This window comes from Tachypleus tridentatus, chromosome 2 (genome assembly GCF_004210375.1).
Source record: "Tachypleus tridentatus isolate NWPU-2018 chromosome 2, ASM421037v1, whole genome shotgun sequence".
Lineage (NCBI taxonomy): Eukaryota > Metazoa > Arthropoda > Merostomata > Xiphosura > Limulidae > Tachypleus > Tachypleus tridentatus.
In genome coordinates, this window is record NC_134826.1 from 94,760,997 (window position 1) to 94,776,989 (window position 15,993).

Consider the following 15,993-nt stretch of genomic DNA (forward strand, 5'->3'; position numbering starts at 1 on the left):
TGAACGAGGGTTTTGATCTGTGACCTATCACAAAAGGATTAGCATATTCTTTGTAATCACTACCCTGAAATCACCTACAAAATAAAACTATAACTGAATTTTCAGGCTTAAAAGTTTATTTTTATGTATATTTTATTAAAATTTGTTAAAGAATTCAGTAAAGAACAAACTCTAAAATTTTAATCATAATTTATATTTTTGCTATAAATTTTAAATTTTATTTGGTTAACACAAATAAAACATTGTACTTTTCAAACATACAAAACAAATATGCAAGGTTGTGGTCTCTGTACTTATTTCTAGCTCAAACAGTTTTAAAATAGTGAATTTCTTTAAATTAGTGTGTCAACAACTGGCAATTTCAGATGCCTGCATTTTGTTGTTTTTACAACCTCAAGCTTTTAAAGCAAACAAAAACATATCATAAATACACCATTTTAAATTTGGAATTATATTCATTCTTGCAATCTATGTGTTGTTTAGTTTCCTTATATGAATTGTAAAATTTAAATTCATAGTTATTACATAAAAAGCCTTTTCTGATTTAATGTTTTTAAATAATCCAAGTTTATCATGGTTTTTGATTTAATGAGCCATGTAAAGGTAATAAATTAATTTTAATTGGTTCCCAGGCATGTTTATTACCATATTTTTGGTGCATAAGATGCACCCCCTATTTTCAAGGCTATCTTCAGGGAAAAAAATACTTTTCAGAGTTATCATTTATTTATTTGTTCAACATTAGCATAATCTTTTCTCATTCTTTAGAATACTTCAAAAGTAGTAAATGCATAAAATTTTTGATTTTCGGTGTATAGGATGCAGGAGGGTTTTAAGACACCTTTTTATGGAAAAGAAAAATTTCTTATATACTGAAAAATATGGTACTTCCACCAATGAAAGTTATGTTTTCACCCATGCGTGTGTTTGTCAGCAAGACTTCTTGAAAATGGCTAAATGTTTTTTGCACAAACGTTGGTTTACATTTGGACTATGACCCATCTAAGAAGTGATTAGTTTCTGAAGGGTCAAGGTCATAGTAAAATCATGAAAATCCCTATCTCTTAACACAGGAACCAATTTTTCACATTATTTTTGCTCTATAACCCAGTCAAAAATTATCAAATTTTGATGAAACATGGTAGACACATGTAGAATATTATTCCTTATTGCTCTGCCAAAAATGGTCCTTGTCCATTAATAATGATGGATATACAAATATGTTTTGATTGCTTTTTAAGAGGACCAAATATGATCAACTCTGTGTGGTAGATGTATGCACTCTACTGAGTACCCCTCTAGTTTTCTTGAAGTAATTACTCTGATAGCTCCTTTTCATTTTACAAAAACCTTATGATGATAAATTGAAACAACAACATTAAAGTAGAATTTTGCTCTAGTATGAGCACTAATTTCTGAAAGTACGGAGGTACTTTTTATTCGTAAAACTAAATTAAATACCACCTATTTATGTTCATTTTAATGACATAAAAGCCATTTTCTTGCAAAATTGTTTGACACAAATGTGATAGTGTTAGATTTCATGAAGCTTGTGACTGTATTATTGCTAATAAACGTGTGTAAAGTCTGGCTTTTAAGGCAATAAACTGATTTTTTGCACAATGGTAGAGCATAGTACTAGATCACATAGTGGTTTTTATTTTAATAAAAACCTCAAATTTCTCAAAAAAAAAACAAACAAAAACCTAATAACCTAATTTAGGTCCAAAACATTTAATGATCATTAATCTTTATGTTTGAAGTATGAATGTAAATAAAGAAAAGACTGAGGAATAATAGATATTAGTCAGAGTTGGAACATGGGAAACCACAAAATAATCAGTTTGTTTAACAAGTAAAATCCTACAATGATCAGTGTGTAAAGTCTGGCTTTTAAGGCAATAAACTGACTTTTTGCACAATGGTAGAGCATAGTACTAGATCACATAGTGGTTTTTATTTTAATAAAAACCTCAAATTTCTCAAAAAAAAAACAAACAAAAACCTAATAACCTAATTTAGGTCCAAAACATTTAATGATCATTAATCTTTATGTTTGAAGTATGAATGTAAATAAAGAAAAGACTGAGGAATAATAGATATTAGTCAGAGTTGGAACATGGGAAACCACAAAATAATCAGTTTGTTTAACAAGTAAAATCCTACAATGATCAGTGTGTAAAGTCTGGCTTTTAAGGCAATAAACTGACTTTTTGCACAATGGTAGAGCATAGTACTAGATCACATAGTGGTTTTTATTTTAATAAAAACCTTAAATTTATAAAAACAAAAAACCCAATAACCTAATTTAGGTCCAAAACATTTAATGATTACTATTCTTTATTTGAAGTATGAATGTAAATAAAGAAAAGGCTGAGGAATAATAGATATTAGTCAGAGTTGTAACATGTAAAACTCCACATTCATCAAAGATTTTTGTTTAACATTTAAAACTCCAAAATGAGATGCACTGGAAGAAAAGTTATTACTTCTATTCATTGTTTCACTGTTTCATTTGTTGTTTAAATGCACATAGTTCTGATATAGAGACAAGCCACAATCTATTTATCTTAATTGTTAGCTACAAAGACCTCAATTTGCTTTTTGGATAATATATAAACCAGAACACCAAATATCCCTCATTAGGGATCACACATGAGTACATAAAATTAACCCATACTCTTCAGTTAGAATAAAGCTACTCTCTTACAGTTTCTATTTTATATTTATAAAAATTTTGAATTGTCATAAGTTCTAACTGGAATGTCCTAAATCTCACAGAAGTCATGTTAAGTTCAACCTGAGGTGTTACTTTTTGTAACTTGACCAGCCAAAGTGTCATTGTATCCTACGTAACCTTGTGTACAGTTGGTTGGTTTGGTGGTGTTTATTAGTGCAAAGCAACTTGGCTATTTGTGTCATACAACTGGTAAAAAGCAAAAATGTAAAGAGGAATCATGTTAAAACAAAACAAAGTCCAATTTTTGAATTAAGAGCTTAAATAGAGTTATAAAGACCAATGAACCTTAAACATTTAAAAACACAACTGAGGTGAACAGTGTCATCCTAGCCAATGACATTGTCCAATGTCAAAGATGAACCCATGGTAAAAATATATCCAAAATGGTGCTGTTGCTCACAGTTGTAAGGATAGCATGACAGTAAAATGTGGTCTATTGTGACTTGAGTGTCACTCAGACCACACATTGGTGAATCAGACCCAGATAAAAAACAAAACAAAACAAAACTGATGAATTAAAAACTGTGACCAATGCATAGCCTAGCTAGTACAACTTCCTCCTTCTGATCTGTACATGCAAGATGGCCAAAGTCCAAAAAAAGGTTTTAACTGGAAAAGCTTGTTATTATGTTACTCACTCCAAGTCAACTGTTAACCAGTGTAGAGCTGAGCACTGAAAACAGGAGCGTAGTCCATGTATGGGACAGGCATAATCGTGATAGCTGTGGTGTCAGCAAGAACATTCATGCAAATACCAACATGGCCTGGCATCCAGAAGAACTGAATAGAAATGGATAATAAAGAAAACGAACCAGTCAGTTTTGAATATTGACAAGAAGATGGTGAGAACTAATGTGAAGCAATTCCAAGTCCAGTAGAGAGCTAAGAGAATCTACACAAATCATACAGTTCATGTACTGAATAACTTCTATGTAATCCAGAGCAAGAGTCATCTGATTTCAAATCATTCATATAAATAGAAACAGAATAATGGTTTGAAAGATGTTTGGCAGAGAGAAAATAATATTTCCAAATGGGAATATCTGTCTTTTTCAGGTGACTCAAAAAAAAGGTCTCATTTTGGGGATGGTAATAAACCATGGTGAGATGGGCTAACCAGTGGAGACAGCATTGTCATCCAAAGATACACCTAATTCAGTCAAATGTGCCTGGATATGAAGGCCAAAAGGGGCAATGGCAGACCATCTATTCTGGGAAAGCAAGGCTAATGGAGGGAAAAGAAAACAGAACCCTAGGTGGAATGCTATGGTAAGGATCAAAATTTTGAAGCATACAGTAAAGACAGTTGCAAAAGACAGAGGTTTAGAGGAGGTTCATGACACTTAGTGTACAAACTCTGGACTGGAGAAGTGCAGAAAGCTCCTGATGATGAACAGGGCCCAACTTCTTCAAGGCCCAGGTCCTGGAAGAGGCATAGACCAGAGACCCATATTTCAGTTTTAATTGAATGAGGGCACAGTAGATTTTTAGCAAAGATCATCAATCCATTCCCTAAGAGGTGGAAGAGAGGACATGGGGGATGTTCACAATGCCCTTGTACACTTCAAACATAGCTGTTCGTACACTTGAAATGTAGCTGATTGATGTGTGGAATAAAGGCCATCTTACGGTCAAAGATGAGCCACAAAAACTTTGCCTCAAGTACTACAGAAAGCACAACTTCTACTAGATGAGGCTTGGGATAGGGGTGAATACCTCGTTGGTGGCAGAAGTGCATGCAAACTGTTTTAGGGCAAGAGAAGGTAAAATTGTTTGCTGTGGTCCACTTCAGTAAGCGACCGAGAACAGTCTATAGCTGCTGCTCAATAAACCTCAGCATAGAGATTGTTTGCAACTGTAGGGGAAAGTCGTCCACTGATGGCATTAATCTTTATAGTGAAAAGTGTGACACTCAAGACATAGTCCAGAACGAATCCAAAGTCCTGTGGGAAAGAAGGAGAAAGTGTTGAACCAACATGGGTTTGGAGTCATCAATCCATTAAAAAACATTTAACAAAAATGGGCATGTGGCCAGACAGGATGCCATACCTCCATGTATTATAAGCTTTATTAAAATAAAAATAAATACAAAAACAAGATGTTGTCACTTAAGAAAGGTTTCCTTGATTGTGATTTCAAGTCGAATCAGATGGTCTACGGTGAAGCTTTGTCATCAGAACCCACACTGGGTGGGTGAGAGGAGGTTGTTTGATTTTAGGAACCAATCAAGACAGGCATTGACCTTCCTCTTTAACATCTTACAGAGACAGCTCGTCAAAGCAAATGGACAATAGTTTGACATATTACAACTAGAACCTATATCAAACTTTAGTTTCTGGAACACTTCAACAGGTGATGTATGACATATTACAACTAGAACCTATAACAAACTTTAGTTTGTGGAACACTTCAACAGGTGATGGTGCCAAGCATTAGGACAAATATTCTCCTGCCAGATCTGGTTAAAAACAGCAAGAGGAATAGCAAGAGGGGCAAGAGAGAGATGGCACAACATCTTGTAGTGAATATCATCAGTTCCAACTGATGCACTGCCAGACCTGTGAAGAGCTTTGATGTCTTACCTGCTTAACATGTGCAATGCAGTTTGAAAACATGAGATATCTATGAAAGGTATCGCAATTCCAATTTTGAGCCATCCATGCCATGTGGCAGGCAGGATTCCATCATGGCCGAGAGGTTTTAGGAACAGATTGAACAGTTGCTCAGACAATACAGTCAGTTACTACTGCCACACAGTTATCTATCGATAGTTTACAGATGATGCCAGGATCAAGTTCCAAGAGAAGTGAGGGTCAGTCAGTCTGGTCTAGCTTTCAGTGTGGTACATGGGTCAGGTGGCATCAACCATGGCCAGTCTCTCTCAATATGATAGGAAAATAAACACTGCCTAGTTGGTCACTGTCAACCCCTCAAGAGAAATGAGAGAAAAGTGAAGGGGAACAGAGAATGAGAGAGATCAATAGCAGCAAATGACTGATTAGATGCATGAAATAGATATAAATATCAGTATTGAAGACAGAAAATTTATGACCTGAAAGCATATGCTTTAAAGAATGACCCCTACCATCACCCTAGAGTAAATTATGTCCATTAAAGTCCCCCATTTTAATTCTGATGTTCAATGAGAGCATCACAGTCTGACCGATCATAAGTCTCCTCAGGAGACAAGAAGAGAGAGCAATCAGTGATGGTTCCACCAAAGAAAACATGGATGGCTACAGCCTCCAAGGGTGTATCAAGTTGCAGAAACAGTGTGAGCACATGGTAGTCGACCTGTAGTGCCACCCCTCCACACACTCATCCATCATACAATCTGTCATTCCAGTATAAAGAAAGCTGCCAAAAGATAACTGTTTCAGGAGGTTTCATTTATGTTTCATATAAGGAAAAACACACAGGATGGTAAGAATGGAATTAGAACAGAAACATTAACAGTTGCACTGTTTTAAAGTGGCCATTTTTGCTTATGTGAAGGAGAATTGGACAGAGGGATATTTTGTTTTCGAGCATATCATTTCTCTTTAGTAGAAGGTCTGTCAACCTCCATGGATCCTATTCTGGGTCAAGTGGGCAAGCCTCTGTTGGTAGATGAAAATTCCAGTGACTGAGGGCAAGAACAAATCTAGTGGATCCAGGGACCCACTAGAAGGAATAGTAAGGATAGAGGTAGGTGTTGATGTTGACTTGTCAACTCTCTTAACCATAGAGGGCAAAAGCTTCTTCATGCCATTTGAAAACAACTTTTTCAGAGACATGTAGAGATCTGTCTGCACTCCCATTGTAAGAGTAGAACAGAATACAGCAATATACATCCAAGAAGTAATGGTGGACAGTAACTTTCTAGCCTTGGGATAAGAAATGTTGTAAACTATTTTCAAATGATGTATATTGTCACACCTTGCAATTTTGATAACCTGCTTTGATGATGGCAGGTGGACATGGTGATGTAAATTAGGACAATGGTCAGCATCATAATTTCATCTTTGCTAGTGGATATATGCCTCACTCCAGAAACTCCTTGAGTAGAGAAACCAGCGAGGATCTCTGACTTAAGAATGTTCTTTAAATTCCTCTCAACAATAACTCCTTGTGATAAATTCAAAGTAGTATAGAGAGCAACCTCAATGGGTATATCCCCAATGACATTTGAATGCAAGAGGAGTTCATTCTGCTTTGGAGTGGTTGTTTCCACCAAGATTTCCCCAAAATGTAGTTTTTTGACTGACATAGGAGAGACAGCAAGCCCTTCTAGTCCATTCTGAATAAAAAAATGGAAACATTTGCCCTAAAGATTTGTCTGATAAAGAATGTTATATCAGAAAATCAGGTACAGGTGTTGATGAAGCTGAAGATTGCTGTTTAGAATATTCAAGATACAGTTGATTACTTATGGTCTATTTTTTTTATTATTTTTAAGTTAGGGGATCCATAATAAAGAAAGAATATTTTGGTTCCCACTGACCCCACACACCATGAAGCCCCATGAGAGGATGCATTACAATGCCAAACAAGGACACTGCATCAATGCCAAGGTTTTGTGAGCACTACACCAAAACACCAGCACTAGACACAATTTCCACAACACCAGTTGAGAACGTCCAACAGTGATACTTGATTGATCTTAGCCAAAGTGGACCAGCCAACTGTCCCTGGGGGGACCACCACAAGGCTGCCCATCTACAGGAATTCAAGGCTAAAGTGGTATGTTAGGGTTTGACACCTCAACCACCAGGATCCTCTCCTCCCCTTCATTCACAGGTTGCCTTGCACAGCAAACACATGAGTGGATGTTCAGATCCCAGAGGAGATAAACTGAAAGTATAAAACTTTTTCTGGGAGATCCCCTCACCATGTACAAGGGAGCCTTGTGTACAGAAAATGCCTTGTGACTATTACATGAAGTAGAAATATTTACTTACTCTGGTGTTTGGTTTTTAAATGTTCAGCTACAAAGATAATTTGAGCTGTGAATAAAGTTTTGGCACTTTTGTATCATATTTGGCCAAACTTTTGAAAAACAGCTTGTTTTCCTGATTTGTGAGAGCTAAAACTTACTATAAGATTTGTGTTTCTGTTTTAACACTCCCATAGCTGCTGATCATTCTTACAATTTCTCTTGTTTAGTTTATAAGTGAATCTTCTCTTGCATTTGAACAGTTCACTCAGAGTTTATCTTACACCCTGTAGTTGCAATACTCCCACCATCTGATGATTGGCTTAATTAAATAATTTTATTTTGACTGTATCTTCTATTTTTTAATTTCAGTAGTAACAACTGTCCATTTTCTTATTAGATCTATAAACCTCTAGATGTTTTGAAGCTCTAATGTCTGTTTGCTAGGTTTATCCATGGTGTACTGGCAATGATTTATATTAAATGGAACTACAAGGACACTACAACATTCTTATTATATTTTGTGACAAGTAAGGTTCTTTACTTTATACAATTATCACAATAGAAATAAAAAGTTCTAACCATGAGTGATCATTCATGCAAAAATAAGTTATATATGATGTAATTATCAGTAAATTAGAAGTTATCAGTCAAATAAATTTTCAGCATGAGAATAAATTGTTAATAAAAATAATTATCACAAGCACAAAAATTATTAACACAAGTTAAGTAATGGTTCTCACATTAGAAATAATTAAGCACAACTATGAGCAAAGTTCTTACCCGGAAACGATTATCAGCACAAGTGTGGGTGAAATCTATAACTAACTCGAAAGGTTTGTGACAAAATGGCTTGAGTGTCAAAATCACATGATAAATGAGTAAATCTCCATTTGTTTCTCCAATTCTGCAAGCAAAGAAATTTACAAGTAAAGGTATTTGATCACACAATAAGCAAGAGTGGCCAAATTAAGGCTGAAACATATTGTATAGGAAAATCATCACTGATACTAATTAAACAATTACTCAAGGGGCTGTTTCTTTCCTAAATGTAGTACATATTTTATTGGTTCACTTCAAAGTGACTCTTAAAACAATATATTACAGCTTATAATGATAGGGTAATCTTTAGTTCTCATTCCCTTCAAAATAAAGAGTTGAAAAATATTATTTATATTTTAAAACATTAAAAATCACATTGGATATTTTAAGTAAACATTATTCTTAAAAATGGCTTACTCACTTGTATCTTCTGGCAATGTAATAAAAGACTGGGTTCCCAGCCTTTGAAGTGCCTGCTTGGTAGAATATGTTTAAACTTTTTATAGATTTGAACTCATCTTTCTCATGCATGTTGTGCTTTGACATGATTTCCTCAAACCTTGTACTGGTCATATCCATGCTGCTCCACCTTAAGAATTGGGAATGAAATTAAAATTTCAACCTAAACAGCAAAAAGTCAGATACAGCTGATCCTAATTTTAAAGAACTAACTACAGGGAGAGTACCCAGCTAGCAACACCTGCTACCACAAGAGCTTTTTCAAATGAATAACAAGATGACTGCTACTTTTATTATGACTCCACAGCCAAAATGTACATGATGTGTTCCATCTGCAAACTAACATGATAACTGCATACAGTCACAAGAAGAGAGAAAAGTAATACAAATAATTTGTCATATTAATATAATACAACTTTAGAAACATTAATAAGAGGGATTCAAATAAGTCAAAACTTATTAAATGATAAAAGCTAGGTTTTATAAGTCCCTGCATGACAAAGGCAATTCTCACCACCTCATTTATTTGAAACATCTAGTAATACTAAACACACAAGTTATTATCATGATTATTTTTTGTTGTTGATAAAATGTCACAAAATGCAAAGATAACTTCAATAAAATTCTAAGTTTTTTCAAAGCCAAGTTTCTCACATTTAAATAATTTTGTGCAAAAATCATAAAACTTTTCTCATGACCATATAATGGTCATTATTAAATTAAAATTAAATTAGAATTAAAATTTTAAAAAAACTTACTTAAAGAAAAATACTACACATTTTGACTTAGATTTTAAAAAACTGTGAAGGTTTTAAAAATTTCAAATTTCTTTGTAGAAAATGATATTTTATTGAATGAACAGTAATTTTCATAACACTGCTGGGCCAAAAAAACAACAAAAAACCTGTGGAAAATGGCCAATCATTGTTCACATTAATTGTGGATATTTGTAGGTTAATTTATACTGCTAAATATATATATGATTTATGCAAAAACGAAATGGTACTATAAGCAGATCATATACTAAACATGGCTTTAGAAAACATAAACATCATTTCAATTTATAATGACGTGTTGCTTCATGTGAATTTGAAAAGTAGAAAATAAAAGCAAATGTTCCACAGTTGATTTAAGTATGAATATTGTACACAATACAGACAAGAATAAAAAAATTTAATAGCTGACTTAAATAAATGAAACTTCAGAGTAGAACCTACTGAGAATCCACAGGCTTATGTTCAGGAGGTCCCAAGTACGCCAGCAATGTTACCATTTTATCAAATGGTCTACGTCCAACAGCTTTGTGATCTCTTGAACTCGATAAGTAATCTCCTATCTTTTCCTGGTGATTCCACAAGAGACGATGAAGAGCGTGTACATTGGCATCACTGATGAAAGACATGCTGTGACTAGTCTGGTCCAAAGATTCGCAGTCTGAAGTAATCTCAATTACCCATCTTAAAAAAAAAAAGGTTTTAAATTAAGTGATTTATGGATTTTTGTCCTATAAAATAAGATTTAAAGTCTTCAAACAAAATGTTCTCATAGTTTTGTATAACACATAACACCCTCAATATCTCTTTGACAAAATGGAAATGTTAATACTAAACCAATTAAAAAAACTATGAAATATAAACATTATATTCTAATCTAGAAGGTTCTATGGATAAATTTAGATATACTTATAAAATATAACAAAGTACTAAAGATCTTAAAACATACCACTAGATAATAAAAATGTTATTTCATCTCATGACTGATAGTCAAATCACATTCTAACTAGGTAGGTCATAAATCTGTAATTAGAAAAACTGAGTTGTAGTTTGCCACATTTATGGCTCAAAATGTAAGTTTTATAACTTACAGAATTATTAAGTAATTGGCACTCTTCAAGTGAGATGCAAGGCATTTTAAAAAGCCACTTGGTATATTTTTGCTATCCAGTATTATCAATAGATACTAAAATTATCTGAATACAGCTCATAATGCCTAGAAAAGTTAGAACTAGATAAAGGCCAAAATACTTCATGGTGAATCTCACCCCCCCAAAAAAAAGTTTTAAAAGTTGAATTATTTAAGTTATCAATTATTCAGATTAATATATGAACAACTAATTGAAAATGTTAAACTGAGATACACTGAAGCTGCTAGATCAAAGCAGTAAAGAACTGAAATTAATCAAAGTTGCAAGGTCAAAATAGTAAAGAACTAAGATCTAGTCAAAACTACTTGATAAAAACAGTAAATCACTAAGATTAATCCAAGATAGTATATCAATAAATTGAAATAATGCACCACTAATATTAATTACAGGCTGAATAGTGAACAGGTCAAAACAATATACCAAGGTTAATCAAAGCTATTAGATGAAAACAGTACACCAGTAAATTTAAATCTAAAAGTCTAATTATTAAAAGTATATACCAATAAGAACAGTTCAAAAAATTTAAATATATACATGCTTCAAAAAGGTACAACAGGCCAGAAGAAATGAAATGCCATTGTCTGAACTGGATTAATCCAACACATTTTATCAAAACCATAAACACTTTGAATTAGAACAAATAACTCTTTCATTAACAGCAAGTGCAATATTTTAAAGCCATGAGCAAAAATTTAACATGACTGAATAATCTAAGAATTTTGGCACCTATCCTTATTCTATTGTACCTAAAGATACCCGTGTGATGTCACTTACCCAAAATAAAACATGGAACTGGAAAGAAGCATCACATTTTCCATAATGCTCCAAATGAACACACTGAATATCTTCACCAGCTATTCATTTTCTGTACTACCAACCTATCATTGATATTCCTTGGCTATTATACTTTTACATTGGAAATGCTTAACAACTGCATAACATTTACTACAAATTTTCTAAACAGCATTTAGTTTGTGCTTGTGAACAATTCATATAACTTGTTCAGCATTTATGTAAGTTTCTAGGCAGCACAACTTCCCAAATTTATTGTTAGAAAATCTAACAATCGATGGATGACGTGTCAGTGATGACCTTGATGAGAGAAAGTACCAAGAACAGGAGATAACAATAGGAAGCATGGAAATTTCAGGTCAAGAGAAACAGGCTACAAAAGTTCAAGGGGTGGACTGCTGTCAGGTGAATGTTACCTGCTGATCAATATCATCAGGGGCTGTGCCAAAGAGATGTCATGAAAAGGAGTAAGTTGTAAGCCTTTGTGATAAGTGGAAAGTAAATTAATTTGAGCCAGAATAGGGTCCCTACCAATAAGGTCTCAACAAAAATGAAACTATAGAGCAGAGAAGGAAATACAAGCCAAAGTATAAAAGAGAAGGCAAAGGGTATCAAGTTGACAATCTATTGAGATTCTTCTGAAGAGCCCCTGAGATAAAAGAATAAAAGTAAGATACTGTAGGAGATTAGTAAAATAACAAAAAGGTAAGAATACTGGGCATGTGTAAAAGTAATATCAAATTCGGGAGCTGCTCCCAAAGAGGTAACAAGGAAACCACAATTGGTGATCCAAAACAGATATTCTGCTTGATTGTAAGCTAGGGCATACTGATAAGAGGCTTGCAGGAAGGCAAGACATACTGAACCTTTCACCCAAGTGGGAAAGAAAGTGATCAACATGAACCTGAATATCAAGAGAGGGAAGAAAAACCAAAAAAGGTTGAGAAGAATGCTCTTGCAACATCACAAACTTGAGATATAAAATCTGTGAAAGTTTAGGATGGACCTTGAATCTTCAGACTGAAACTAAGAAAGAATGGCATACTTGGAAGAAGGAAAAAATCATCATTCTGCTGAAAAACATCAATTGATTCTGAAGAAGCACAGTCACCTTCAGGGAACAAAGAATGACCCAAGTATTGTTCAATCTCCAGTTGGACAAAAAGTATAAAGATCCATCAACGGGTTGCCCATGAAAGAGACAGAATATTTGTAGTTTGTGTGACTCCTGAAATTGTGATGTTGACTTTGGATTCCATAATTTACTAAACTGAAGTAAAAGACTAGTACAAAAAAGCGACAATAATAAATGGGTAGACAAGTGGTAACATAAATATATAGCCAAAATTTAAAACCACTTCAAAGAAAATTCAAAATATCTCATATGGGAAAACTTAAAGCATAAAAGAAAATGTTTGCACTTCAAAGCTGTCAAAAAAGAAGTGAATGTTCAGTACAGGAGTGAAGATAGAGTCACATGTGTCACATGAGCATACTATTGGGTAATAAATGATTCATGATGATCTGCATGAGAAATATGTTGGAATGTACTATTCCAACGAGGGGAAAGTGCAAGGCTTGTGGCATATCTAAAGAAAAAGTTTGAAACAATGTGTAGCATTGCACAAGAATAGCTAACCTTGTGAGAGAAGGTAAGTATCACATTAGAAATGGAAAATTCCAGATATCATTAGGATAGAGTTAACTATTTTGGTGTTTCTCAATCAGGCTTTGTTTCTATTATGACAAAGTATACATGTGTATATACGCAGAATATGATTTATACTAATTAACAAATCTCACCTGCGACCAATATCAAAATTACTTCGTAGGAAATCATTAAAGGGCAGCATGTGCTGTTCTTTACTAAACTCCACATGATTGGCTGTATTTTGTAAGATCTTAGACATAAGCATCAGTCCTCGTTTTGTCTTGGGTGATGGCTGTTTTTCTACAATTCCCATTTCATATGGAGAAACTACAGAGGTACAAAACAGATGGTATTTTATAAGCAACAATACAAAATATACAATACAAATTTCTCTGGATATGACACCTCTGTTTATGATTTAGTATAGAAAGATATCAGTTAATATTTTGTAAAGAATAATACATACTTCACACTGAATAAAACACTCATGTTTATGTTTTAGTACACAAAGAAATTTTTTTTTTTAAAGAACAAAAAGAATATAGTATAAACTTCACACTGAATACTTTACTTTTGTTTATGTTTTTGTACACAAAGAAATATGTCAGTATTTTATAAACACAAACAATACAACATAAATTTCATGCTAAATATTACACTTCTCTTTATATTTTAGTAAGAAAAAGAAATCAGGAAGCTTATGATAAACAGTGCTCCGACAACTGAAGAAAATAAATAACTTTATAGAATATACAATAATGCTTGGCATTTATCAGATATGTTAACATGACTGTTGCAGGATGACAAAATACAGAATAACTAATAAAGTACATTTGAAAATGAAGTATGTTAAAATTACAATAAAATTTATGATATTAAAGGTATTTTAAGCATTGTAGAGTTCTGAGTTTAATGGACTGCCTTTGCCTGTTTCTGGCATCTGACAGCATTGCAGCTGCTATGATGAGGCCTTAGTATAAAAAACTGCTTCTGCCTGTTTCTAGAGTGAAACATCATTCTGACTATTATGATAAGGCCTTATTGTAAAAGATTGCTTCTAGAGTGGGAAAGCATTTCAGCTACTATGGAGGCTCGGTATAAAAACAAGTAATCCCAAAGATTTATAGTACCTGGCCATGGAAGCATTTGAATATTAGATTGTAGTTTTGAATATATAATAGTCACATAAATAAAACAGGAATTATTGTACACCAAACAACAAATGGAAAAAAATGTCCATTATTAATACAAACTAAACAGCCATTATATATTAAAAACCACCTTGATTATTGCTAAAGCCATCTTCTGCCATTTTTTGAGTGACCAGTACATGAATGCTAAAAACAAAACCAGCATGTTAGTTGAAATTGGTTTGACCAATAAACACCAGTGACACATCAAACATAAGTACTTTTCATGTTCTACTTTGATCTGACTGGTTTCACTGGATCAAAAAGAATTTACTATCCAAAAACTCACATATAAAACTTCCAAACTATTTAAAATTCTATTCAGCTAATGAATCAATTGTAAAAGGGTATACACTAAACTTGGTGTCAGAGATAAGTAAGGAATCAATTGATACATAGCTGCCTCTGCTCAAATTGAACATTTAGCATGTCAAAAAAATGATGACTGGTAATTGTAAACAACCTACTGGTTATCCAAACAACATGTTGCTTTATGTCGTATTTTTGGTCATAAACAGACTATATTTTCCTGACAACAGTTTGCTCTATGTCATATTTTGGATGTGGTTACAGCAAAAAAACATATGCAGCAACTCTTGCTGGTAAAAGTGGTATGAAAAATGCCCAATTTATGTTATATTAAATAAGAGTGTGATTTATATACATATGATATACATGGTCAGTAATTAAAAATCACAACTCTAACTTAAAGAGTTAAACAATTAATATCTATATTAAATGGAACAGAAGCTCTTCACAAAACCAAATATAAGCTATATCCTTAATGCATTCCATGTGTATTTGTGAATAACTGTACAAAAAACTTTAGTGAAGCAAGGACAATACAGTATTGAAAAGAGTTTTTTGCCCACCATTTAAGAATTAATATAATTATCATTAATATACTATAGTAAAATTTAAACATGTCCTCTTTATATAATAAAAGCAATACTGGATAGCAGACAAAATGATGGAATGTAGTGTTACCAAAATGCTCTGGCATTTCAATATATTAAAAGTTGTTAATCTGATTTTTAGAACAGACCACTTTCGCTACTAATGTTTCTTCAATAATATTGCAGTATATTCAAACTTTTTACTATTTTCATTGATAATTCACAGATAAACACTTGTTTCCTTAGCTTTTGCATTATGATTATATCTTGGGATAACTAATATCTTGAACAATACAATTTATCAATTATATTATGACATGATAAAGAACGGGTGTGGTTTACTACTCATACTTTTTGAAAATAATGATATTTCCAATTATCAACATTGAACTGTTTCAAATGTTCATTTCATCATACCATTATAACATGTATCCACATGCATCAGTTTTCCATTAATTGATTTTCTTTGGACTACATTCATCTTGTCTTGACATAAGTGTACATAATATCAGGTTACTGATACCAAGTAAAACAATAAGACAATCACATTTTGTTAACATTGTTCTTATGGGACTGTAGCTTCAATCAAAAGGTCAATTTCCAG

The 15,993-nt window shown here is 33.1% G+C and overlaps 1 protein-coding gene across 1 annotated transcript in view; it reads right to left on the bottom strand.

Moving 5' to 3' along the window:
* Positions 1 to 15,993, bottom strand: part of LOC143244593 (neurofibromin-like) — a 141,182-nt gene that overhangs the window by 53,619 nt on the left and 71,570 nt on the right. Inside the window, 4 exon segments of the mRNA XM_076489559.1 lie at positions 8,439 to 8,562; positions 8,899 to 9,066; positions 10,154 to 10,393; positions 13,456 to 13,630. Coding sequence (XP_076345674.1) covers positions 8,439 to 8,562; positions 8,899 to 9,066; positions 10,154 to 10,393; positions 13,456 to 13,630 — 707 coding nt within the window.